A 27,876-nucleotide genomic window follows, 5' to 3' on the forward strand; every position below is an offset into this window, starting at 1 on the left:
GGCAAAACCCAAACTGGGCGTCATTGAGCAGGTTATTGCTGATATTGCTTGATAGCACTGTTAATGACCCCTTCCATCACTTTACTAATGATCGAGAGTAGAGATCACATAAATCTTTTTTGTTTTCCAAAGCTAGACTCCATTCAGCTTGTTCCACTCTATCATCAAACTCCTTTGGCGGGATTTTCCACACACGATGCCACCTGTTTTGCAGGGGCAGAGGCGGCCTGCCATTGGCTAAGGTCCCGCCATTGTCAATCGGGTTTCTCGTTGAATGCATCCCCTGCTGCTCGTAAACCCACAGTGGAGGGTGTGCCATCAGCAGAACTGCAAGATCCCCTGACATGAACAGCCAGAAAATTCCAGCCTTTATGTAAGAAAGGACATAATTATAGAAAAAGTTCACTCAACTGATTCCTGCGATGAGTGGTTTATCTTATGAGAAAGGTTGGGCCTGTATCCACTGAAGTTTAGAAAAATAAGAGGTGATCCTATTGAAATACACTCTGTCAAGGCCCCAGGATCTTATGTATGTTGAAAAGATGCTACCACTTGTGGGAGAGGCTTGAATTAGGGGACACAATTAAAGAATAAATTTCCTCATCTCCATTTAAGATGGAGATGAGGAAATATTTTTTTCTCTCAAAGAGTTGACAGGCTGTGAAACTCTCTAACCCGGCAAGTGGTAGAGGCAGGGTCATTGAATATTTTTAAGGCAGAGGTGGATAGATTCTTGAATAACAAGGGGAATTAATAAGTATCGGGGGTAGGCAGAATAGTAGCATTGAGGTCACAATCGGACCAGCCATGATCTTATTGAATGCCTGAGCAGGCCAGAGGGCAGAATGGCCTACTCCTGCTCCTAATTTATATGTTTGCACGTAAAGTGGAAACAACGTCAAAATCAGATTGGATGTTTATTTTGCTGCTTACCACTGTCCATACTTTGCTTCCTCTTCAGGCAAAATTTTTTCAATCTTCACCTTCACACCTGCTTGCCTGTGGTCCAATTGGTCTTTGATTTGTTTTGAAGACCAGTTTTCATTCATTTTATCTGCAAAAAAAAATATGTTTTAAAAGCAAAATTTGGACATATGCACGTGTCAAACTGAAAGATATTTACGATAGGAATTGGAAGGTTATTCCTCTTTGCAGTGTACCCACAATATCAAGTATTCTCAGGACAGCTACAAATCTTCAAACCTATTCAAGAATTAGCTACTGGGAATGAGGTAAGAAAAAAAATTGAAAAACATCAGAGCAAGAAAACATTCAAATGTGGTAATGCAAGTAGCAGACATTACAAAATTGTCCTATTCATGGCAGAGCAATTTTTAATGTTATTTTGAGGACCCTATGTTGAATAAACAATTAGAGGACGATGTCTGACATCACCTCGAATCACAGCAAATGGCACCCAGCTCTTCCTCATTATCTTGACCCCACCACTGTATCCAAATTGTCAGATTTCTTACCTGACATCCAGTACTGAGTGAGCAAAATTTTTCACCAATTGAATATTTGGAAGACTGAAGCCATTGTTTTCGGTCCCTGCCACAAACTCCATCCCTCTCCCTGGCAATTGTCTGAGGTTCAGCAAGATTGCTTGCAATATTGGTGTCATATTTAACCCAAGGTGAGCTTTCATCACATATCTGATTCATCACTAAGATCACCTATTTCCACCTCCCTAACATCACGCAACTCTGCCTCTGCATTGGCTGTGTCTTCCTTACCTCAAAATTTGATTATTCTAATGCACTCCCAATCAGCCTCCTACATTCTACCCTCTGTAAACGCAAGATGTTCTGACATTTTGCTACAGAGTCCTAACTCGCAAACACCACATGGACTACAGCATTTCAAGAGGGGGGTGCACCAGCACCTTCTCAATGGCAATTAAAAATAGGCATCAAATGCTCACCTGGCCAGCGATGCCCATATTCCATTAAAGAATAAATAAAATCAAAAGAAGGAGCTGAGGTAAATCATATACATACATTTACAGGATGGCTGTATAAGCTCAGATGCAAAAACAACATGCAAGTCCTCATCAACCGTCACAACAACAAGAAGCTGCTTGGCAGAGTTAAGGCCTTTGATAAGCAACATGGTGTTAGAAAACATCAAAGAGATGTGGATTAAAGTGCCCAAACATGGGAAGGGCAAGAAAAAGTCAAAACCGGTCAACAGGGACTGATACATCTTGAAGATGTTGCTCCACGGGGTCTCTGGTCGTTGCACTTAGAAACCTATTAATTACTGGCAAATAAAATGCCCGTTTCTGTGAGGAATTGTAACTTATAATGCCGAAAAGAAAACTTGGGACTAAAAACCAAACTTAGTTCTTTTCTGTTTCTGATGTCACTTTGCTAGTAATACCTTTTTTGATAATCTGATTAATTACTTTGTAATAAAATTCATTTTTGACATATGAAAATTGCCCAGGTACGTTCAGTACTCAAAAAGCAGGACAATTCCAATCTGACTAGTTACCATTCCATCAGTCTACTCTCAATTATCAGCAAGTGATGGAATGCGTCATCAACTCTGTCAAGTGACACCTATTCAGTAACAAACTGCTTACTTTTGTTAGTTTGGGTTCTGTCCAATGGCCATCTCCAACAAGTGATATTGGGGTGCACAGAAAGCTGGAAGAGACAGACAGCTCCATAGTAGGAAATAACAGAAGGAGAGGGAATTAAATGAGATCCAAATTAAGTTTATTGTGCATGTATGTGAATGCTCAGAGCTGTTGGGGCAGATAGCTACGTAGGAGTATGATTTTGTAGCGATTACAAAGACCTGGCTCAAAACAAGAACAGGACTGGGTTCAAAATATTCCTGGACACAAGGTGTTCAGAAAAGATAAGGAACAAAAAAAAGTTGGTGGGGTAGCAGTACTGATTAAGGAGAATATTACAAAGCTGAAGAGAGAGGATGTCTCAGAGGGGTAAAAAACAGAATCTACTTAGTGTTATATATTTAAGTAGTTGCATTATTGCTTTAAGAGCCAGTCACATGATTTGATGGTGATGCCATTAGTATGTTGCACAGGTTGTTGTTTCAGATTCAGTTTGTATTCTGTACAGACAAGAGGTCCTAGAATAAATCTTTTGTTGGCTAGTTTGAATCTACATGTCAAACCACATTGTTTTTTGTTTAAAAGCCACAATCCTTAATATAGTTAGGACATTACAGATAGAGCTAAGATAACATTCCATTACTGGGTGCATTCTTACTGTGTTTACCCCAGTCCAACGCCGGCATCTCCACATCATGCATTCTATAAGCCAGTATAGAAGAATCATAGAATCCCTACAGTGCAGAAGGAGGCCATTTGGCCCATCGGGCCTGCACTGACTCTCTGACACAGCATCTTACCCAGACCCTATTCCTGTAACACCATGTATTTACCCTACTAATCCCCCTAACCTATATATATCTTCGGACATTAAAGGGCAATTTAGCATAGTCAATCCACCCAACCTGCACATCTTTGGACTATGGGAGGAAACCGGAGCACCCAGAGGAAACCCACGCAGACACGGGGAGAATGTGCGAACTCCACACAGACAGTCACCCAAGACCGGAATTGAACCGGGGTCCTTGGCGCTGTGAGACAGCAGTGCTAAAATTAGTGCCACACTATGCCGCCTACTAGAATCTACTGGGAAGAGATAGAGAAACAATTTACAAGGAAATTACAGAGAGGTTCAAGAGCTTATTGAATGGTTATAGTGGGAGACTTTAATTATGCTATTGTGATCTGGGATAGGTAATAGCATAAAGGGCAGGGGGAAGGGTTTATAAAGAGTCTGCAGGAGAATTTTCAGCAAAGATTCACAAGATGGTTCCAAGGATGAGGAACTTTAGCTATGTGGATTGGAGAAGCAGGGCTGTTTTTCTTGGTGAAGAGAAAATTAAGAGAACAGATTAAATTTTTCAAAATCATGAGGGGTCTGGAGAGAGAGTAGATAGGGAGAAACTGTTCCAATGGCAGAAGGTTTGAGGCCAACAGGTTTATTTGGTAGCAAAAGCCAAACAAGCATATCGACACAGACATCAAGTTTCTACAAAGATGCACTCCGAAAGCTTGTGTGGCTTTTGCTACCAAATAAACCTGTTGGACTTTAACCTGGTGTTGTTAAACTTCTTACTGTGTTTACACCAGTCCAACGCCGGCATCTCCACATCATGACTACCATCGACACCGCAAACTGCCGGCTCCAAGTGGAGAGGATCTCCAAGAAGATCGCACATATCGACACAGACATCAAGTTTCTACAAAGATGCACTCCGAAAGCTTGTGTGGCTTTTGCTACCAAATAAACCTGTTGGACTTTAACCTGGTGTTGTTAAACTTGTTACTGTGTTTACCCCAGTCCAACGCCGGCATCTCCACATCAGAAGGTTTGAGGACCAGAAGACACTGATAGGGTGGCACAGTTGTTAGCACTGCTGCCTCACAGCGCCAGGTTCAATTCCCGGCTTGGGTCGCTGTCTGTGTGGAGTTTGCACATTCTCCCCGTGTCTGCGTGGGCTTCCTCCAGGTGCTCCGGTTTCCTCCCACAGTCCAAAGATGTGCGACTTAGGTGGATTCGCCATTATAAATTGTCCATTAGTGTCAGGGGGATTAGCAGGTCAAATATATAGGGTTGCAGGGATAGGGCCGGGTTGTCGGTGCAGGCTTGATGGGCCAAATGGCCTCCTTCTACGCTGTAGGGATTCTATTTAAAGTGTTTGACAAAAGAAGCAACTGTGGCATGACGGAAAGCCTTTTACATGGCATGTGGTTAGGATCTGGAATGTTCCAGAGGCAGATTCAATAGAAGATTTCAAAAGAGAATTGGTAATTAACTGAAGTGAAAATATTTGCAGGGCTGCAGAAAAACGGTGGGAGAGTGAGACTAGGGGAGTAGCTTTTCCAGAGAGACAGGACAAACATAATGGGACAAACACGATGGGCTGAACTGCCTCCTTCTGTGATGTAAAGATTCTATGACTGTCAGAGAAAATCTAACCATCTCTCCTTGACATTCAATGGTATTCCCATCGCCAAATCCCTAACCATCAACATTCTGAGGGTTATCACAGATCAGAAATTGGGCCAACCATATAAATACCATGGCTACAAAAACAGGTCAGAAGCTGGAACTCACCCCCTGACTTGCTATAGCCTACCTACCACCTATAAGGCACAAGCCAGGAGTGTAATGGAATACTCAACACCATCTAAGAAGACAAAGCAACAAGCTTGATCAGCAACCCATCCCCCAGCCTTAAACATTCATCTGGCACACGATGGCAGCAGCATGTTCCATCTACAAGGTGCACTTTAGCAACTCATCAAGCATCCATCAACAGCACCTTCCAAACCCATGACATCTACCATCAAGAAGAACAAGGCCAGCAGACACATGGGAACACCACCACCTGCAAGTTCCTCTCCAAGCTACATGCCATCCTGACTTGTAACTATGCCACCTTTCCCTTACTATTGTTAAGTCAAGATCCTAAAATTTATTTCCTAATTGCACTGTGGATGTACCTACACCACATGGACTGCAGAGATTCAGGAAGTTGACTCACCACCACTTTCTCAAAGGCAATTATGGATAGGCAATAAATGCTGGCTTTGCCAGCAACACCTCACTTCCTAAGAACAAATAAAACAGAACAGGAGGGGAGAAGGAAATGAAGGGTCATGCTGATAAGAGTTTGGTGGGGAAAGATATGAGGAAGTTTAAGTGCAGCATAAATGCCAGCTTAGACTGGTTCAGCCAAATGGTCTGTTTCTGTTCTGTATTTTTTATGTAAGTCCTGTTCCCCTATCACCCTTCAGCTCAATGACCTATACTGGCTCCTGATTAAGCAACTCATCAATTTTTAAACTCTCATCCCCGTTTTAAAAATCCCTCGCTATCTGTGAGGTCTCCTCCAACCCAGAACCTTCTAAGACATCTGCACTTATATAATTCTGGCCTCTGGAACATTCCTGATTTTAATTTCCCCACCATTCATGACCTTAACTGCTTTCTCAAACTGTCCTGCCAACTTCAATGATTTATACACACTAACACTCAGGTACTGCTACTGGATTTCTTTTCACAGAATCATCGAATCCCTACAGTGCAGAAGGAGGCCATCCAGCCCATCGAGCTTGCACCAACAATCCCACCCAAGCCCTATCCGCCCATAACCCCATGTATTTACCCTGCTAATCCTCCTGACACTAAGGAGCAATTTAGCATGGCCAATCCACCTAACCTGCCCATCTTTGGAGTATGGGAGCAAACCAGAGCACCCAAAGGAAACCCACGCAGACATGGGGAGAACATGCAAACTTCACACAGGCAGTCACGCGAAGCCAGAATTGAACCCGGGTCCCTGGCTCTGTGAGGCAGCGGTGCTAACTACTGTGCCACCGTGCATCCCAGAAGGCCTAGTGTCAGACAATGACACAGCATTTACCCAGGCCATACATCATTGAGCAGGAAGAAGTCAGGAAGAGCTTTTTGGGGGAGAGATATCTTGTGCTCCACCGAGGTCTGAAGTAAAGAAAGTTTCATCGGCTTTCCCCAAATGTGTCCCCGCACGAAGTAAGAACCGGAGGATGTGGGAAATGGGCATGTCCTATTCAGCCAATGATTGCTGATGTTCAGAACAACTGCAATTATTGGTTGAGGAGCTTGTCAATCTGGATGCTCTACATGCTAGATTGACTGCTTTGGACACTACTGACTTCAAGGGTGACTCATTGTGACTTCAAGTTAAGAAGGGTTTAATTACCATAAACATATATATGTTAAGACAGAACTACAAGACACGACTACACTTTCAGCTTCCTAGTTCTATCTGAGGTTCCTCCCTGGAACCAGACGTGTGCCCTTGTATCCGATTGGCTAGACTTCCCATGCTGACTCTCCATAGGGGTCTGACCCAATCATGTGGCCCTCAGGGATTGGCCCCTTAAAGAGGCCATGCTACCACACTCCTTCCCCCCTAACTTTGACGTTCACTTGTAAATGAAACAAAAGGAACCATCATTAAACATAAGCAAGCACAACTCAACAAGAGATGGAGGACATCATCAGGAAAAACTCATCACAAATTCAATCTGCCAGACTCTGGAGGACTATCTCAATTTGGTACTCCGATCTTCAGTGGGCAAGACATCTTAGCAGCCTGTTGCAAATGGTAAACTCAGACTCCCTTGTGAGATCTGGAACATACCACCGCCACCAATCTGTTGGATATGCATTTGGATCTCAAATGGGACAGAATCAGGCTCAGTTATGATGCATGCTGGCATATAGTCTTAGCTTGCACATAAAGAATAGCAGCAACCTGAATAAGTACTCAAAAGGTTTCTAGCACAATACACAGGCGCAATCTTACCACAGCACCCTGTTGGCCAATGGGCGGGGTGAGCCGGTAAGATCATGACAGAGCCAAGAAATCAGGTTTGCGCACGATTTCTACTCTCTCATTCTTACCAGCACCAGATATCCAGCGCGTTCAGCCTCGCGCACGAAAGGACAAATATATTATTTAAATTTATTTCAATGCTCATTTAAATGGAATTAGCGAGCCCAGGACGGAATCGTCCAGGCTCATTTGCCTGTGTGGACACACCGGGAAAGGTTCTCTCCAGCGAGGATCATGTATGGTCTCCCATCAATGGGGACCAGAGGTGATGCCCTTGCCGGTAGACCCAGAGGCCATTGAGACACCCCTCCCACCAGGGAGGTTGGGGACAAGGGATATGCCCCTTGGGCAGTGCCAGCCTGACACCCTGGCACTGCCAGCCTGGGGGTGCGGAGAGAGAGGTGATTACTGTGAACTCTGCACAGTGATCAGTGGGGGGAGGGGGGGTCACAATTGCTCCAGGCAGGGGGTGGGGGGCTGCGATCATTCTGGGCGGGTGTGTGCGTGCGTGTGCACGCGGTGGGGTGGGGGGGGGGAGGGGGGGGGGAGCTGGGCCACGGTGGCCAGCTATTTCAGCAGAGGCACTGACAGGTCTCTGCTGCTCTCAGAGCACAGAGACCTGCATATGTGCAATGGTGCCCTCAACTGTCTTTCTGTCCACTCCCACCAATGGCAGGAATCAGATCAGACGATTTTTTATTGCACAGAGTGCATAAGATTCGACTGGTGGCCTTGCTGAAAAAACAGATCCGAAACTCTCCCATTTTCACGCTCATTCTGGACTTCGAATGTTTTGCTAAGATCGTCCCCAGCATCTTCAAAAAAATTGTAGACTGAAAAATGGGGAGCAGGGACGTGGAATCTAATAACCAAGACTCAGGGGGATTACTCAACACCAGAAAATACGGTACTAATCTAGATGGCGACAATAGAGACCAAATTCTGAAATACAAATAAGCTAAAGTTATTCCATATTGTAATACGTTAATATAAGGCACCAACAGTGTAAATTCTACATTCAACCCCTTACATTTAAGCTTGTTGCATGGTAAAAGTTCTTTCATTTTAGTTGCTGTTACAACAGGTGCAATTTTGTACAAATTTGACCCTGTTGGTTCCTGACTGAACACAAATATGAGAGCATTTGTACTGAAATACCAATCAGAAGTTTACAATATTCCAATGCAACTTCAACAACATTTATTAAACAAGTCGTGTAACTTTATATGAAACTTAAGTAACACGCCTATATCCCATGAACAAGTAAAAAGAAAAGACAAATTACTTTTATTAAAAGCTTTTCCATCTATCAATCCTCCAACAAATAGGCTACAGTACTAACCAACAACTGTACCCATTTAACTCCATGTACTAGAACAGTGGTCTCCAAATAGTGAATCGCAATCGACAGGTCAATCTGGCGTCTCAAAAAATCGACTGTCATTGGCTGCCGAAAATGCGTGAGACTCAGGTTTCTTGTGATGACAAGCAAATCAGCTCAGTGACTGCTGAATCACAAGCATCAAAACGAGGACTAAGTTGGGTGAAGACAAAATGATGAGCAAGAGACCAGGAACATCCAAGAGGGCAAAAACCTCCCATTTCCACCAGGAATGGGACAGTGAATTTATTTTCATGAATGTCAAAGGCAAGACCATTTGACAACAGAGTAGCCTTGAGTAAAAGAGATAATTTGGAATGACATCACAAAACAATGCATGCAAATTTTCAAGAAAAATTCCCTTTAAATAGCGCCATTCAGACAAAGAAAGTTGGGGAATTAAAGGGAATGTTGCAAGTTCAACAGTCACTATTTTCAAAACCTGTGGCTAAAGGCAAGGCCAGCAAAGAGGCAACTTTTCGCATTAGCCATCTACTGGCAAAGTATAAGAAGATGTTCACCGATAGCGAAACTATCAAGGAGGCTGTCGACACCTTGTTCAAAGATTTTTAAAACAGAGATGAAATTATGACAGCCATCAAAAGCATGCCACTTTGTGCTTTAAAAGTAGCCATAAGTGTGGAATTGTTGTCCAAGGATGTGTCTCAGGCTGTGAATGTTTCTCACTGCAGAAGGCAGATATAGCCCAGCTGACTGTTTTTGTTTGCACGCCATTCAAAGATGCAACAACAATGGAGGACTTTCTCACACTTTTGCCACTCAAAGAGATGACAAGAAAGAGAGGAATTTAAAGGTATGTGACTGAGAAAAACGTTCCATTCAAGAAACTGGTATTAGTAAAGTGATGGTGCACCGTGAATACCAACATGTCAACTAGAAAGGATTCCATCCAAACAAATTCTGTGACCACCTGAACAAATTGGAAAATGAATTCAACAGACAATTTCAGGAGTTAGACAAATGGAACAAATCGTTATATTGTCTCAGATCCTTTTCTTCAAGTGGACATTGGAGAACTGACAGCAAAATTTCAGCAATGGACTTATAGAATTCCTACAATGCAAAAGGAGGCCATTCAGCCCATCGAGCACGCACTAACAACAATCCAGGTCTTATCCCCATAACCATGTAGTTACCCTGCTAATCCCCCTGACACTAAGGGGCAATTTAGCATGGCCAATCAACCTAACCCGCACATCTTTGGAATGTGGGAGGAAACCGGAGCACCTGGAGGAAACCGACGCAGACCACGGAGAGAATGTGCAAACTCCACACAGACAGTGACCCGAGGCCGGAAATGAACCTGGGTCCCTGGCGCTGTGAGGCAGCAGTGCTAATCACTGTGTTGCCCTTGACATGGAAACAATCACCGTGCAAAATAATATAGAACTGAAAGCTTCTTTCAGGTCAAGCGACAGAGACTTTCGGGGACTTGTAAACAGAGAGAGGTACTCCCTTCTGACACTGTGTGCACTAAAGGTGAAGGCCTACTTTGGTTCTAAATGCCTCTGTGAGATGGCTTTTTCCCAGATGAAAATCATCAAGTCCAAGTATAACACTCGTCTCACCATCTGATAGACTGTATGAGACTGGCTACTCAAACCATGACCCAGACTTCAGAGCACTCACAGTGCGACACCTGTGCTTGCATACTAGCTAAGAGGTGAGTGTTATGCACAAGTACATTTCGGGGGAGGTTTTGTAAATTCGAATTTTGAGAGAGTAGATCTTATGCTGCATTTTGATGTCAAAAGTGATCTTGTGCTTATAAAGTTTGGAGACCACTGTACTAGAATCTTTCCATTAATATATCTAGTGAAAAACAAATCTTCTCTCAAAACAGTGGAATGTGTTTGAGTAGTAACTACTATGGTAGTTACATATTTACACATAGATGTGTTGTTAAGGACCAGACAAGAAACTCCAAGGTACTTTATGAAGTTAGCCTATACCCTAACTTTTACATTTGATTTTGGCATTAGGGTGAGCATAAGGTAGTTCACTCAAGGTATGATCCCAGTGACCCACTAAGAAGCTTTCCTAAAAACAAAATTTACCAATATAGTTAGAATACAACAAAAATAATTAGCATTTTTCCTAATTAAAAGACTTAACATGACAAAACATAATTCTTTAAAGCTAGCTATATCTATTGTTCCAATTTAGCAGTATCCCCCATAGACAAAAATCTCTTCTTTAGAACCAATTAACATAGAAAACCAAATATGCTTACATGACTACTCAGTTTCTGGCCTGTTAACACCTCTGGAGAGTGATCAAGACAGACACTTGTCTTCTAATTCTCATGCAACAACTTCCACCCCCAAACAGCCGAATTTCAGAGAGAAAGAGGCTTATTTCTGAGCAGATTCCAGTTTCCACTTCAGAGAGAGCAAAAGGTACAGAGAAAGTAAACTTTCTCTAAAGATACCAAAAAGCAGACTGCCTTGAGTTCTATTTATAAGCCTAGCTGCAACCAGTCATATGACCGTACCTGGCAATCAACGTAATTAAGCCTCATCTGCAATATACCAAGGGAAAGCACAAAACAACAGAACCCTGCATTAGTTCAGATCAAAACAAACATTGTAGCAATTAAAATCAATTATACTGCTGCAGCAACAACACAGTGCTGCTGTTCAGACAGAACAGCTCTCATAATAAAATAAATCATGCACAAAAAAACATGACAAATACATTTCTTAAAGGTAAATATTGTCACAGTGTCACAAGTATTTTTGCCTTTCATCAGTTCATTTGACATAAATTGTAATAGTTACAGGGTTCCTCTGCAAAACTGTATCATTTTTTTGCAAGGAGTAATACTGAAAATTATCTACAGCAGGGAGATCTCTATGTGGTGCATATTCTTATTGGAGAACATTAGTAGCAGGATTATGTTTGCTTCTAATTGCACACTGATTTAAGTACATTTTGGATTTTTGTCCAAGGTCTCTGTCAAGTATTTGCCATGTTTATGGGAATCTAATTTTTTCAGATGCAATAACATTTTTTATTTATGGAAATTAAGTCAGGTGGCATGCATAGAGATAACAAAGATCCTGAGCACCATGTTGACAATGCCACAAACAGGAGATCGATATAGGAAATACAGCAATCTAACGAGAAAGACAAGGTAAGCATTCTGAGTGCTTCAATTTAAAATTATCTTATTAAACATACTAAAACCTACTTTAGTGTTTTTTCCAAAACACTAGATAATTAATTGTCCTTCCTTCAGTTATTGCAGAGTAAAGGAAGGTTAGATAGTTTACTATTGGTTTGTTCAAGGCAGAGCACACAGTCATGTAAGTCATCAATCTGAGATGTCTTGGGAGACATTGGCAGTGACCAAAGAAAAGATTCCAAAGCCTGTAAAGAAGTATTTCAATCTCAGCAACCAGTGTTGCATTCTTTGTATTCTCCCCACAGAGCAAGATATTTCATAATAGAGTAATGCAATATTAATATCATGGAGCAGTCTCAGGCAGCAGCTGACATTGCACATAGTCAGGACCTAAAGCTACATTGATGGATAGAGCTTTATTGGATGCAATAAAAGTGAATTTCAATGCCTCTAACTTTTATCTCTAGGCAGGACTTACCCAAGGATGATTGTAAGGGGGTGGGAAGGGAGCATTAGAGACTGCAAACTGCATGTATTCAACTGACTGCAAGCTGAAAGCCTCTTTCCAATCAGGATTGCAGGGTGGCAAAACACATTTAAGTGGCAGGGTACTCATGCAGCTCAAATTGCTTTTTTCCACATCATGCAATGAATAGGAAGGTGATAATGACTGGCAAATGAAAATGCAACACCAATCTTTTGTTCTTCTTTCCCACAGCTACACACCAACTGGAATGAACAGCATGGGAACTCCTATGAGGCTTCCCTTGACAGTGGTCAGCTCACCCCTAGAAGCACACCCTCCTCTCCAACTCCTTAGGAGGGAAGGAGGTTAAAGCTTGAGAAAAAAAGAGCATAATTAAAAACTGTATTAAAAATCAGGTAAGAGTCAAGCTGGCACTGGCTTAACTTATTCTTTACATCTCATTTCAAAAAAACAGATGCAACATCAATAATTTTAGCAGACACGCTATCCTATCTCACAAATTGCCTAATGGACAATCTCTCATACTTGTTAGAGCAATAGTTAGGACATCATAATTAGCCTGAGCAGCATAAGGTTCTGAACTTGGATGTTACTCATACAAAAACTGCCTTCTGATACTCTGTGTCAACTATGGCATGATGTGGCGATGCCGGCGTTGGACTGGGGTAAACACAGTAAGAGTTTTAACAACACCAGGTTAAAGTCCAACAGGTTTATTTGGTAGCAAATACCATTAGCCTTCGGAGCGCTGCTCCTTCGTCAGATGGAGTGGAAATCTGCTCTCAAACAGGGCACAGAGACACAAAATCAAGTTACAGAATACTGATTAGAATGCGAATCTCTACAGCCAACCAGGTCTTAAAGATACAGACAATGTGAGTGGAGGGAGCATTTAAGCACAGGTTAAAGAGATGTGTATTGTCTCCAGACAGGACAGCCAGTGAGATTCTGCAAGTCCAGGAGGCAAACTGTGGGGGTTACTGATAGTGTGACATAAACCCAACATCCCGGTTTAGGCCGTCCTCATCTGTTCGGAACTTGGCTATCAGTTTCTGCTCAGCGACTCTGCGCTGTCGTGTGTCATGAAGGCCGCCTTGGAGAACGCTTACCCGAAGATCACGGGCATTCAGCCTCTGATCTTCGGGTAAACGTTCTCCAAGACGGCCTTCACGACACACGACAGCGCAGAGTCACTGAGCAGAAACTGATAGCCAAGTTCCGCACACATGAGGACGGCCTAAACCGTGATGTTGGGTTTATGTCACACTATCAGTAACCCCCACAGCTTGCCTCCTGGACTTGCAGAATCTCACTGGCTGTCCTGTCTGGAGACAATACACATCTCTTTAACCTGTGCTTAATGCTCCCTCCACTCACATTGTCTGTATCTTTAAGACCTGGTTGGCTGTAGAGATTTGCATTCTAATCAGTAGTCTGTAACTTAATTTTGTGTCTCTGTGCCCTGTTTGAGAGCAGATTTCCACTCCATCTGACGAAGGAGCAGCGCTCCGAAAGCTAATGGTATTTGCTACCAAATAAACCTGTTGGACTTTAACCTGGTGTTGTTAAAACTCTTACTAAACTATGGCAGCCATTTGGAAAACTGCTGGCTCAAGTAGAACTGTACTCCACCACAAATCAATGTCTTCAGAAATATGGGGAAGAAAACTTGTTGGAGGGGAAGAAGAAAACAGAATCATAAACAATACAGTGCACAAATAAGCACACAGCCCATCAATTCAATCATTCTCCACCCATGAGAATTTAAATCTAATCTTACTATTCTGCTCACTTTTGACATCCATCTTTTTTGAGTAAAACTTGATATCCTTTTGAAAATATTTAATGATACTGCTTCAATATTGGTATGTAACAGAAAATTCCACATTATAGCTATCTATTCTGAAAAAATGTTTATAGCTGTTCTTTTAATTCATGTTCTGATCATTTTAGGATTGCGCCCTCTAATTACTGCCTTGTTGACTAATGTAAACTATTACACTTCTATTTAACATATCCCTTTATAATTTAAATACTTCTATCAACCTTCCCTGCTCCAGTGAAAAAGCCTGAATTTCTTTTTCATTAGCTTAACCCTTCAGTCTGAGCAATTTCTTAGTGAATCTATATCTCCTTTTTCATTACACATATATACTTTCTACAGTGAGGTGCACAATACTACAGTATACTTCAACTGTGGCCTATATATAGTGCCTCTATACATAACAAATCATCAAAAGGCATTTCACAATACTGTTAACAGACAAAATCTGACACTGACTTATAATAAGACAATATTAGAACAAGTGACCAAAAGGTCAAAGTGATAGGTCTTAAGGGAGGAGAGAGGTACCACAGCAGAGAGGATTAGGAAGCAAGTTCTATTTAATTGTTTAACTTAAGTACTGCACAATATTTAAATATGTGCAGGGGAGGTGATGGTGTTGTGGTATTGTCATGGACTTGTAATCCAGGTATCCAGAGTAATACTCTGGGGACCTGGGTTTAAATCCTACCTGGGTTTAAATCCTGCCACAGCAAATGGTGAAATTTGAATTCAATAAAATATCTGGAATTAAATGTCATTTCTAATGATGACCATAAAACCATTATTGTCATAAAAGCCTATCTGATTCACAAATGTCCTTTAGGAAAGGACATCAGCTATCCTTACCTAGTCTGGCCTACATACAACTCCAGACCAACAGCAATGTGGTTGACTCTTAACTGCTCTCAGAAATGGCTTAGGAAGTCACTCAGTTCAAAGGCAATTAGGGATGGGCAATAAATGCTGGCCCAGTTATCAAAGCCCACAGAACAAAAATAAACGGGTACAATATCGTCTAGTTGTCTTTTCTACACTTCCATATACAAACCCAAGCTGGATTTCATTCACCAGTGGAGATGAAGCTAGGTTAGGACACGCTTTGAAAATAGCTCTCTTAGATGCTATGACAATCTTCTGACACCTCCATGACACGCTGCAGCTTTTAAAGAGAGGATGGCTGTGGGGATGGAAGAGGGAGCCAGAAACCCACGTGCTTCCAAATAACTTACTCTTATTAACATTGTTAATGGGCTGGAGAGGGACAGAATTAAATTTTCAAAGGTAAAAACAAAAAGAGAACAGTCGGGAATATGTTAGTACACAACTGTGGGAGAACAGCAGGAAGACATATAGATTGTGTCTGTTGATTTAAAATCATGTAAACAAAAAGGATAGTCAAATGAAGGTGCACATGCAAAGTTGCCATCATGTGAGCAGAGCAGATTAAGTACCTGATGAATGAGCATTTGGGAATTTGTTTTGGTCGTGAGGCTACTGCCACTCTTCCCTCCAGCCTGCTCCAATTCCGCAGGCGACGGGAAGCCCAGTCATGGTTGCTTCTGCCTTTTAAGGTTCCAAACTCACCTCCATCCCAGTTAGGGCCTTGGAATTTAACAATCACATTGCATCACTGATGCTGACATGGCGCGGGACAGGCTCCAGATATGATGCTAGTGTTGGGTTCTGGACTCCAGATTGAAAATCTAACCTCCTCATCCCCAACATGTATTTTCATGGGTAATGTGAGGATATGCTACTTGCACTTTTGCTTAGTGTTACATTTCTGGTTTTCTTGCCTATATTTAACTGTTAATGATAGCACCGTTGTGCTATCAATGTTTCAGTTGTTTTGAAAATATCGTTGATAGTATTAAATGACATATGCTTTTTAAAAAAATAATGACAGAAGCTAATCTCACTTAGAATGTCTTTGGACTGTGGAAAGAAACCGATGCAGATGTGGGCAGAACGTGTAAACTCCACACGGACAGTCATCCAAGACTGGAAGTGAACACAGATCCCTGGCACTGTGAGGCAGCAGTGCTAACCACTATGCCACCATGCTGCCTTAGACAAATTTCTTCAGAGCAACAAGTTTTTGTTCCCTTTCATTTTTTAGTAAAGGAATGAATACAAGAGAATACAAGAGACAGTTGACACGAGAGGTGAGCAAAAATTAGAGCATATGAAATTGGCGGTTACCTTATGACATGGACTGATACCTGGTATTCAGAGGTAAGAAACAGAAAATAGGGGTAATGGGAATGTACTCTGGTGGTAGGATCCAACAGTGGTGTTCCTTAGGGATAGCCTCTGGGCACTGAATCTTTCAGCATATACATTGTAACCTGTGGGGAGGCAGTGGCCTAGTGGTGTTGTCACTGAAGTAGTAATCCAAAGACCCTGGGTAATGCTCTGGGGACCTGGGTTCAAATCCCACCACAGCAGATGGTGAAATTTAAAGGGCAGCGCAATGGCACAGTGGTTAGCACTGCTGCCTCACAGCACCAGGGACCCGGGTTCAATTCCGGCCTCAGGTCACTGTCTTTGTGGAGTTTGTACATTCTCCCCATGTCTGCGTGGGTTTCCTCCCACAGTCCAAAGATGTTTGGGTTAGATTGATCGGCCGTGCTAAATTGTCCCTTAGTGTCATAAAATATGTAAGTTAGGGGGATTAGTGGGGTAAATATGTGGGGTTACAGGGATAGGGCCTGGGTAAGGTGCTCTGATGGAGAGTTGGTGCAGGCCTGATGCACTGCAGGGTTTCTATGATTCTATGAACATCTCAGGTCCAGACTTGGCACCAAGTCATTTCTGGATTATAGAATTACATTGCAACACCTAACCATAAGAACTGGAAAAAAATATAGATATAAATATTTACCTGAAACATAAACAGGGTGCTAAAACATAAACCAGCAATAAAAATTGTTTACTTACCAAATACTGCACCTTCCATACTCCCAAATTATTGTACTAAAATGATACCAATTATGTTAACGGTCTGCTCACAAAATTCCTGGACAACTGGTGTTTCCAAACAATAGATTGCCGGACTGGAGAGATTAGTATATATCAATAACTTTGATGAAGAGAGAGCTAGTTATATGCCCAAATTTACAGAGGACATTAAATTAGCAGGCACAGTAAATTGTAAAGTTGGGATCAGGAGGTCCCAGAGGAACATGGACAGGTTAAGAGAAACTTGGAAAAACTGACAAATGAAGCTCAACATGAAAAGTGTGAAGTAGGTTATTCACTATGGATCTAAGAAAGACAAATTTGAATATTTTCTTAACGGTGAGAAACTAGAAATTGTGAAATGGCAAAGGGATTTTGGTTTCTAGGTACACAAATCACTAAAAGATACAAAGAATAACTCAAAAAAGATTAGAAGGTCAAGGGATATCTAAAATATTAAAAGGGTAGTGTCACGACAGAGGAAGGCATTTCCTCTAGTGGGGGAATCCAGAAGAAGGAAGTGTAATCTTAAAATTTGGTCATTCAGGAGTGAAATGAGGAAGCACTGTTTCACACAAGAATTGTAGAATTCTCACCCAACGACTGTGGGTGCTGGATTATTTGAAATTTTCAGAACTGAGAGAGACAGATATGTTTTAAATTATCTATGGATATCATTAACTATTTACATATTTAACATAGTAAAACATTCCAAAACACCTCATAGGAATATCATCAAACAAACTTTGATACCAAGCAACACAGGAAACGTTATATAAAATTAACTAGAATATACAGCACTGAAACAGGCTGTTTGGTTCAACCAGTCTGCACCAGCATTTATACTTCACTTAAGCATTCTCCCAGCTAACTATATCAGTATAATGCTCTATTCTCTTTGCCCTCGTGTATTTATCCAGTTTTTCCTTAAATGCATCTGTATTATTCGACTCATCTATTCCCTGTGGCAATAAACTCCACATTTTCACCACTCTCTGGGTGAAGAAGTTTCTTCTGAATTTCCTATTTAATTTCACAGTAACTATCCTATATTCGTGGTTTTGCTCTTCCCCACAAGCAGAAACATCTCTGTGTCTGCTCCATCAAAATCAAAAACTCTATTAAGTCATCCTCCGGCTTTCAAGAGAAAAGAGAGCCAACCTGTTTAACCTTTTCTGATAGCTATAATCATGCAGTTCTGGTACCATCCTGTAAATGTTTATTTGGACATTATCCAATCCCTCTCTATTGTTTTTAGAATTTAGCAATCAGAACATAGTAATCCAAGTGTGACCTAACCAAGGTTTTAGGACAAATGATCAAAACCTCGTCAAAGAGGTAGGTTTCAGTGAGGGTTTTCAAACAGAAAAGAGATGACAAGAGGTTGACAGCAACATTCCTTCCATTTTTTTTGGAATGCACAGCAACTTATTTAAGTACACAGCCCCTTCAATTGTTTTTTTAAATGATCGCGCACACGTGCTAATTTAAAGGGGTCAACTTGTGTATAGCTTGCCAGGAGCTTTTGGGTAGCTGTACAGCTTAGAAGGGACATTTGTGGAGAGGTTTAGGGAGGAAATCATGGAGCTCAGGTCCTCGGTAGTTAAAGGCACAGTTGCCAATGATGCAGCAATTAAACTCTAAGATGTGTAATATGCCAGAATTGCTATCTCAGAGGTTTGTCGGATTTAAGTGGGTTACAGAGATGAGGAGTGAGGTCAGGGAGAGATTCAAAAACAAAGATTTGAAAACAAAGATGAGAATTTTAAAATCAAGGCATTGGATGAAAAGTACTTGGTCCAAGTTACAATACAAAAGTAAAAGTATATTTATTAGTCACAAGTAAGGCTTACATTAACACTGCAATGAAGTTAATGTGAAATTCCCCTAGTCGCCACAGTCCGGCACCTGTTTGGGTCAATGCACCTAAACAGCACGTCTTTCAGACTGTGGGAGGAAACCGGAGCACCCGACGAAACCCACGCAGACACGGGGAGAACATGCAAACTCCACACAGATAGTGACTCAAGCGGGAATCGAACCTGGGTCCCTGGCGCTGTGAAGCTGCAGTGCTAACCACTGTGCTACCGTGCCACCTCAGGCACCAGGACTGTAAGTTTATATAGGGTGGAAAATGGCATTCAAGGGCTAAAGTGGGTAAATGGAGATGAGACACAAATCATTCAATATCTAGTTGAGAGGTGGAACAGTCTGGAGAGACTAAATTGCCTACTCCGGTTCCCATAACTTTCCTTTAAAAGAAAGCTACAAAATTATAATACAAACCTACTGCAAGTTATTTTTAATTTAAATTAAAACTATTTGCTTTAGGCTGCAAATTTCTGTTAGAATTCCCAAATTCTCTGTTAGCCTATCATAACTGCACATTCAGAAAAGCTGCCAAAATAAGGCTTTGTTTCTTTTAGAATACATAAAATCTTTCAGAACAAAACACTTAACTATAGGCTGGTAAGCTTCACATGGGTAATAGAGAAAATGCTAGAATGTATTTTTATTGATCTGCTCAAAGGACACTTAGAAAATCATACTATTATTAAACACAGTCAATCTGAGTTTATGAAACAGAAATAGTATTTGACAAATGTATTAAAATTACCTAAAGATATAACTATTCGGATGGGTAAGGAGAAGCCAGTGGATATGGTGTATTTGGATTTTCAAAAAGCCTTGCAAGAGGTTATTATTCAAAATGAAGGTTCATGGGATTGGGGGTAATATTACTATGGATTGAGGATTGATTAAAGAACAGAAAACAGAGGAAAAGATTAAATGGGTCATGCTGTCAGGCTGTAACTCACTGGGTAATGCAAGGATCAATGCTTGGGCTTCAGTTATTTATATGTCAATGGCTCAGATGAGGGAATCGAGTGTAAAGTATACATAAATATTGATGATACAATGGTAGGTGGAAAAATAAATGCTGAGAAGGACACAAAGAGACAAGTTAAGTAAGTGGACAAGAACACAGAAGTTGAATGCAATGGGGGGGGGGGGGGGGGAGTGTAAAGTCATCCCTATTCAAAAGAAAAATACTTTTTAAATGGTGAAAGACTGATAAATGTCAGTATTGAAGGGAAACTGGATATCTTTTCTAATGAATCACAGAAAGTTAACATGTAGGCAAGCAATTAATAAAGTAAATGGTGCTGGCCCTTATTTCAAAATGATTGCCATGGAAAAGTGCAAGTCCTACCACAATTGTATAGGGCATTTGAGAGACCACACCTGGGTTACTGTCTGCTGTTTTAGTTTCCTTACCTAAAAATATATTTGCCTTAGAGGGAGTGCAATAAAGGTTCACCAGACTGATTCTTAAGATCAAGGACTGTCCTGTAAGAAGCGATTGAGTGCCAAACATATATATTTCCTAGAATTTAGAAGTGTGAAAGGCCTAATAGGGCAAATACTAGGAGAATGTTTCCCTGACTGGAACTAGGGGTCACTGTCTCAGAATAAGGCTTGGACATTTAGGTCTGAAACAAGAAGAAACATCGTAATTCAAAGAGTTGTGGCTCTAGTGTATCAGTTGTGGCTCAGGCGATAGCAGTCTTGCCACTGAGTCACAAGGTTCTGAGTTATGTCCCACTCAGAGACTTCAGCACAAAATTCAAAGCTGACATGCCTTGCAGTACTGAAGGAGTGTTGCATTCTCAGGGATGATGCCTCTTGGATGAGAAGTCAAACCCAGGTAGGCAAAAGGTCCTACAGCACTATTTTTAAGTAGAGTAGGGGAATTGCCCCTGGTGTCCGGACCACTCAGATCCCTCAACTGACATTTTGATTTGATTTGATTTATTATTGTCACATGTATTAACATTCAGTGAAAAGTATTGTTTCTAGCGCACTATACAAAGCATACCGCTCATAGAGAAGGAAACAAGAGAGTGGAGAATGTAGTGTTATAGTGATAGCTAGGGTGTAGAGAAAGATCAACTTAATGCAAGGTAAGTCCATTCAAAAGTCTGACAGCAGCAGGGAAGAAGCTGTTCTTGAGTCGGTTGGTACATGACCTCAGACTTTTGTATCTTTTTCCCGACGGAAGAAGGTGGAAGAGAGAATGTACAGGGTGCGTGGGGTCCTTAAATATACTGGCTGCTTTGCCGAGGCAGCAGGAAGTATAGACAGAGTCAATCAATGGGAGGATGGTTTGCGTGATGGATTGGGCTATATTCATGACCTTTTGTAGTTCCTTGCAGTCTTGGGCACAGCAGGAGCCATACCAAGCTGTAACACAACCAGAAAGAATGCTTTCTATGGTGCATCTGTAAAGGTTGGTGAGAGTCGTAGCTGACATGCCAAATTTCCTTAGTTTTCTCAGAAAGTAGAGGCGTTGGTGGGCTTTCTTAACTATAGTGTCAGCATGGGGGGACCAGGACAGGTTGTTGGTGATCTGGACACCTAAAAACATGAAGCTCTCGACCCTTTCTACGTCATCCCCGTTGATGTAGACAGGGGCATGTTCTCCTTTACGCTTCCTGAAGTTGATGACAATCTCCTTCGTTTTATTGACATTGAGGGAGAGATTATTTTAGCCGCACCAGTTCACTAAATTCTCTATCTCATTCCTGTACTCTGTCTTGGCATTGTTTGAGATTCAACCCATGACGGTTGTGTCGTCAGCAAACTTGAAAATCAAATTGGGAGGGGAATTTGGCCACACAGTCATAGCTGTATAAGGAATATAGTAGGGGGTTGAGAACACAGCCTGGGGCACCGGTATTGAGGATGATCGTGGAGGAGGTGTTGTTGCCTATGCTTACTGATTGTGGTTTGTGAGTTAGGAAGGATTCAAAATTGAGAAGGAGGAAGTATCAGGTAGACTGTTGGTACTTGTTGACAAGGCAAAACCAGATGAGATACATTCAAGGATATTGAAGGAAGTGAAAGTGGAAATTGCAAGGGCACCAGTTATAATCTTTCTTTCAGTCTACTCTAGACTCAGAGGAAATGCCAGAGGACTGGAGAATTGCAAACATTATGCCTTGTTCAAAGAAGGTTGTCAGGATAAGCCCATCAATGACAGACCAATTAGTTTAACTTTAGTGTCGGGGAAGCTTCTAGAAAGAATTATTCAGTATTGAATTAGGAGTCACATGGAAAAATGGGGGTTGATTAGGAAGAGCCAACATGAATTTCTAAGGGGAAATTATGTTTAACCAACTTACATAAGAACATAAGAAATAGGAGCAGGAGTAGGCCATCTAGCCCCTCGAGCCTGCCCCGCCATTCAATAAGATCATGGCTGATCTGACGTGGATCAGTACCACTTACCCGCCTGATCCCCATAACCCTGAATTCCCTTACCGATCAGGAATCCATCCATCCGCGCTTTAAACATATTCAGCGAGGTAGCCTCCACCACCTCAGTGGGCAGAGAATTCCAGAGATTCACCACCCTCTGGGAGAAGAAGTTCCTCCTCAACTCTGTCCTAAACCGACCCCCCTTTATTTTGAGGCTGTGTCCTCTAGTTTTAACTTCCTTACTAAGTGGAAAGAATCTCTCCGCCTCCACCCTATCCAGCCCCCGCATTACTGAAGTTTTTTGAAGAGGTAACAGAAAGGATTGATGAGGGTAATGTTGTTGATGTGGTGTACATGGACTTTCAAAAAGCTTTTGATACAGTGCCACACACAGACTTACGAGAAAGATTATAGCCCATGGAATAAAAGGGACAGTAGCAACGTTGGCTGTGTAATAGGAAAGACACAATAATGGTCAATGGATATTTTTCAGGTTGGAGGAAGGTTTGTAGTGGAGTTCCTCAGGGGTTAGTATTGGGACCCTTGCTTTTCCTGATATATATTAATGATCTAGATCTTGATGTGCAGGGGACAATTTCAAAGTTTGTGGATGACACAAAACTTGGAAGCATTGTAAACTGTAAGGAGGACAGTGTAGCACTTCAAAAGGACATAAAACAAGCTGGAGAAGTAGGCAGATGAATGGCAGATGAAATTCAAGGCAGAGAAGTGTGGGGTGATGCATTTTAGTCGGAAGAACATGGACAGACAATATAAAATAAAGGATACAACTCTTAATGGGGGCGGGAGCAGAGCAATTAGGGTGTATATGTCCATAGATCATTGAAGGTAGCAGGACAGATGAAGAGAGCAGTTAATAAAGAGAGAACAGTGGACGAGATTCTCTGATCTCACCCATGGCCGCCCCACTGCAAGTGAGAACAGAGAATTTGGCGTTCCAGCCAAAATTCCATTCATATTCAGCAGCATCAGATAATCCCAGCAGTGACGAGGACTGAGGTTTTCAGCAAATATTTATTAATAGGGTCATAGAATACAAGAGCAAAGAGGTTATGCTGAACTTATACATTAGTTAGACCTCAGCTGGAGTACTGAGTTCACACAATGGAAAGGATGTGAATTCATTAGAGCAAATGCAGAAGAGGTAGATTGGGGGTGTTGGGACTGTTCTCCTTAAAGAGAAGGCTAAGAAGAAATTGATAAAAATCATAACAGAGTAATTAGGGAGAAACTGTTCCTGGTTGTAATAGGATCAAGAACAAGGGGGTACAGATTTAAAGTGATTTACAAAAAGAAGCAAATGTGATGTGAGAAAAGCGTTTTCACACAGTGAGTGCTTTGAATCTGTACTCCACTGCCTGGCAGCATGGTGGATGCAGCTTCAAGCAAAGCATTCAAGAGGGCATTAGGTGATTCCATATACATAGAATCGCACACCCCCCGCCCCCGCCGCAGGATGCCATTCACCCCATCGAGTCTGCACCATCTCTCCGAAAGAGCATCGTACCCACCCCTGCACAATTCCTCCCCCCCAACCTCCGTAACCCCACGCATTTATCATGGCTAATCCATCTAACCTACACATCTTTTGAACACTAAAGGGTAATTTAGCATGGCCAATCCACCTCTCCCTCACACCTTTGGATTGTGGGAGGAAGTCCACACAGACAAGGAGAATGTGCAAACTCCACACAGTCACCCAAGGCCAGAATCGAACCTGGATCCGTGATCTGTGAGACAACATTCATTGAGTAGAAACAGCAGAAAAGGCAGGGGAATGACACTGTTGATAATACTCATTTGGAGAGTAGGTGCAGAAACGAGGGGACCAAATGGCCTCCTTCTACGCGGTAACAATTGTGAAGACTCAAACTCTTTCAACAGCTGGATGTAAAGGTGGTGCCCCAACCATGTTTAGCCACAAGTCCATAACCAACCCCCAAACCATGTTTAGCCACAAGTCCATAACCAACCCCCCCCCAACCATGTTTAGCCACAAGTCCACAACCAAACACCCCAAGCCACCACACCCAAACTCTACAAGTCAGGATTTAAAAACATTGCCCAAAATCCAAACTCATGATGTCATTAAGATTGACCTGATACAAGCCCCGCCTTTTTCTGCCGCTGTGACGTCACCCGCCGTCCATTTTCAAACAGGCTCATCCAGCTCCTCTCCCCATTGGCCGGTCCGGCCGTCAATTACACAGCTCCCCCCCCCCCATCCTCAGGTTTGGTTGAGCGCTGATTATTCCCCCCCCCCACAGCCCCCCCCCCCCCCCCGGTGGGCAACGATCCACGGCCATTGATTAAATGTGATCCTGTCTCAAAATAAAATAATCCACCATCTCGGCAAGTAATCAACCGGGGTTCCCAACAAGAAAATAAATAAAAAGCAAGACCGCAACGTTTCAATTCACTCGCCACCCCTTTACCTTTTACTTGTTTGTTTAATAAAGCCCGTCCTATTAAATCGCACTTGCTTATTATTATGGCAGGCCCGGCGATCTTCCAGCGAGCCATTTTTTTGGTGCAAATTTGCCACCTTAGCTAGTGCAGCTCACTTACCCCTGCAGAAAATAATATTGATGGTCGTTTTGTTTTTAAATCCTCTCCACTTTTATATAAATATATGTTGTTTGTAAATGGTCGTCCGCACTGAGCCAGGAAGGTTTGCTTTGTGTAGGCGTCAGTCGAGGTGACTCCCTTTGGCTGCCGATGGTGCTGCAGCATTCACTAGTCAGAGAGGCGAGGAAGAAGTTGTTTGCTGGTGTTGGGAATACATATTTTTTGGGAGTCTGGCTCGTCTCTTTGCCTTGACCACCATGTTGCAGGAAATGACATGTAAAAGTTGAAGCGGAAGAAAGGAGTCGAGACCCTCAGACAACCTCTGATCGGCGCGAATGGCACACGGAAAGTTTAGCGGTGGGTTATTGAGTGGAGAAAGGCTACCTGCAATGGGGGGGAAAAATACAGTTTGTTTACCTGACGGATCGTGCAGAACAGTAAATCAGAGGGTGCTTTAAAAAGATGGTCTTTTGAAATTTTGTTTGAATTCATCGACGCGAAGTGTGAGGAAAATGTTGGATTTTTTTCGGTTTGTACATGTAAATATCTTATTAAATTACCCAGCACTGGCATAGGGCGTGCTGCTTTAATTTGTGAACAGGGACCCGAGATTTTATTGCAGGTGGCGACCGACTGGCTGCAGCTGCCCGCCGAGAGGCTCCACGTCCCAGAAAAAGAATCAGAAGCAGCTTCCCGGGGAGCCGGATCCCCCGCGCGGCCAACGGTCACTCACCACCCCCGCCCCCGCGCGGCCAACGGTCACTCACCACCCCCGCCCCCGCGCGGCCAACGGTCACTCACCACCCCCGCCCCCGCGCGGCCAACGGTCACTCACCACCCCCGCCCCCGCGCGGCCAACGGTCACTCACCACCCCCGCCCCTGCGTGGCCAACGGTCACTCACCATCCCCACCCCCATGTGGCCAACGGTCACTCACCATCCCCACCCCCATGTGGCCAATGGTCACTCATCATCCCCGTCTACTCACGTGCCAATGGTCATTCGCACCCCTCCACCCCCATGCGCCAATGGTCACTCACCCCCAGTCCCCGTGCATCTGTGGCCACTCGCTCCCAGGCCAACTGTCACCCGCCACCTTCCCCCACCACTACGTCAGTTGATACTCGCTACCCCTGCCCCAATGGTCACTCAGCCTGTCCCATGCCAATGGTCACTCACCCCATGACAGCACTCACTTGCTCCTGCACAAACAATCATGCCCCCACGCCACTGGTCACCTGCTGTTCCCCCCCATCAATGGTCACCCGCCCCACCTGAATTGTCACTTCTGCCCTCCTGCCAACAGTCACCCCCCTATCAACCCACAGTGTACTAACCTGCCCACCGACGGGATGTGTCTTCCCCCTCTCCCCAGCCCATGGTCCTTCCCTAACATGGTTCCCCCTTACCACCATGCACTTACACCGCCTCCCTGTCCCATCCCATAAGACATAGGAGCTGAGATAGGCCATTCGGCTTGTCACGTTGCTCCGCTATTCAATTAGATCAAGTACTCACCTGATGAAGGAGCAGCGCTCCGAAAGCTCGTGATTCCAAATAAACCTGTTGGACTTTAACCTGGTGTTGTGAGACTTCTTACTGTGCCCACCCCAGTCTAACACTAGCACCTCCACGTCAATGAGATCAAGGCTGATCTGATATTCTTAACTTCACTTTCCTGCCTTATCTCCATAACCCTTGATTCCTTGCTGATTAAAAATCTATCTATCTCAGCCCTGAACATCCTTAATGACCCAGCATCTACCACCCTCTGCAGTAATGAATTCGACAGTTTCACTACCCTTTCTGAGAGAAGAAATTCCTCATCTCTGTCTTAAATGGGCAACACCCTCACTCTTAAGATTATGCCCTCTGATCCATGACTCCCGCAAGGAAAAACAACCTCTCAAGCCCCCCGAGAATCCTATATATCTCCATAAGGTTGCCTCTCATTCTTCGAAACTCCAATGAGTACAGGCCCAAACTACCCAACCTCTACTCCTAAGAAAATCCTTCCGTATCTGGGATCAACCGAGTGAGCATGCTTTAGACTGCCTCCAATGCCAGTATCTTTCCTTAGATAAGGGGACCAAACCTGTTCACAGTATTCCAGGTGTGGTCTAACTAGTACCTTGTATAAAATTTGGCAAGATTTTTATACTCCATTTCCTTTGACATGTAGGCCAACCTATATTTGCCTTCCCTATTACCTGTTGAACTTGCATGCTAACGTTTTGTGATTTATGCTCAAATTACATCCTTGGTAACAATGAGGCTTATGAACTACATCTGTTCATCCTACACAATCTATCTGCAACCTTCAATGTGGCTGACCACACCATCCTCCTCCAGTCCCTCTCTTCCATTGTAGCCCCATCCAGCGAGACATCAACTGGTTCCATTCTTATCTCTCCAGCCATAGCTAGAGAATCACCTGCAATAATTTCTCTTTCTACTTCAGTGCTTGTGCATCTGGGTTTATCCTTTGCCCCCTCCTACTTCCCAAGGTAGGGGAAATTTAGACTCCCCTACATTTTCCCAAAGGTAGGGGAGTCTAAAACTAGGAGGGCATAGGTTTTATAGAATCCCCTAAAATTCCTATAGTGCAGAAGGAGGCCATTTGGCCCATCAAGTCTGCACTAACCACAATCCCACCCAGGCCCTATCCCCATAACCCCATGCATTTACCCCAGCTAGTCCCCCTGACACTAAGGGAGTATTTAGCACCTAACCCACACATCTTTCGAGTGTGGGAGGAAACCGGAGCACCTGGAGTAAACCTATGCAGA

General features: G+C 42.9%; 1 protein-coding gene across 5 annotated transcripts in view; it reads right to left on the bottom strand.

Moving 5' to 3' along the window:
• prdm11 (PR domain containing 11) overlaps positions 1-25,860 on the bottom strand; it is a 176,216-nt gene extending 150,356 nt beyond the window's left edge. For 4 of the 5 annotated variants that reach the window (XM_078220400.1, XM_078220398.1, XM_078220395.1 and 1 more), the window contains exons 1-2: positions 25,088-25,380; positions 934-1,054 (exon numbers count right to left, since the gene is read on the bottom strand). In XM_078220400.1, the coding sequence (XP_078076526.1) occupies positions 934-1,049 (116 nt within the window). In that variant the 5' untranslated portion in view covers positions 1,050-1,054; positions 25,088-25,380. Of the gene's footprint in view, positions 1-933; positions 1,055-25,087; positions 25,472-25,647 lie in introns of those variants that run through there. The other variant, XM_078220397.1, reaches the window with a different exon arrangement.
• Positions 25,861-27,876: the final 2,016 nt, after the last annotated feature.

This window comes from Mustelus asterias, chromosome 9 (genome assembly GCF_964213995.1).
Source record: "Mustelus asterias chromosome 9, sMusAst1.hap1.1, whole genome shotgun sequence".
NCBI classification, from domain to species: Eukaryota; Metazoa; Chordata; class Chondrichthyes; order Carcharhiniformes; family Triakidae; genus Mustelus; species Mustelus asterias.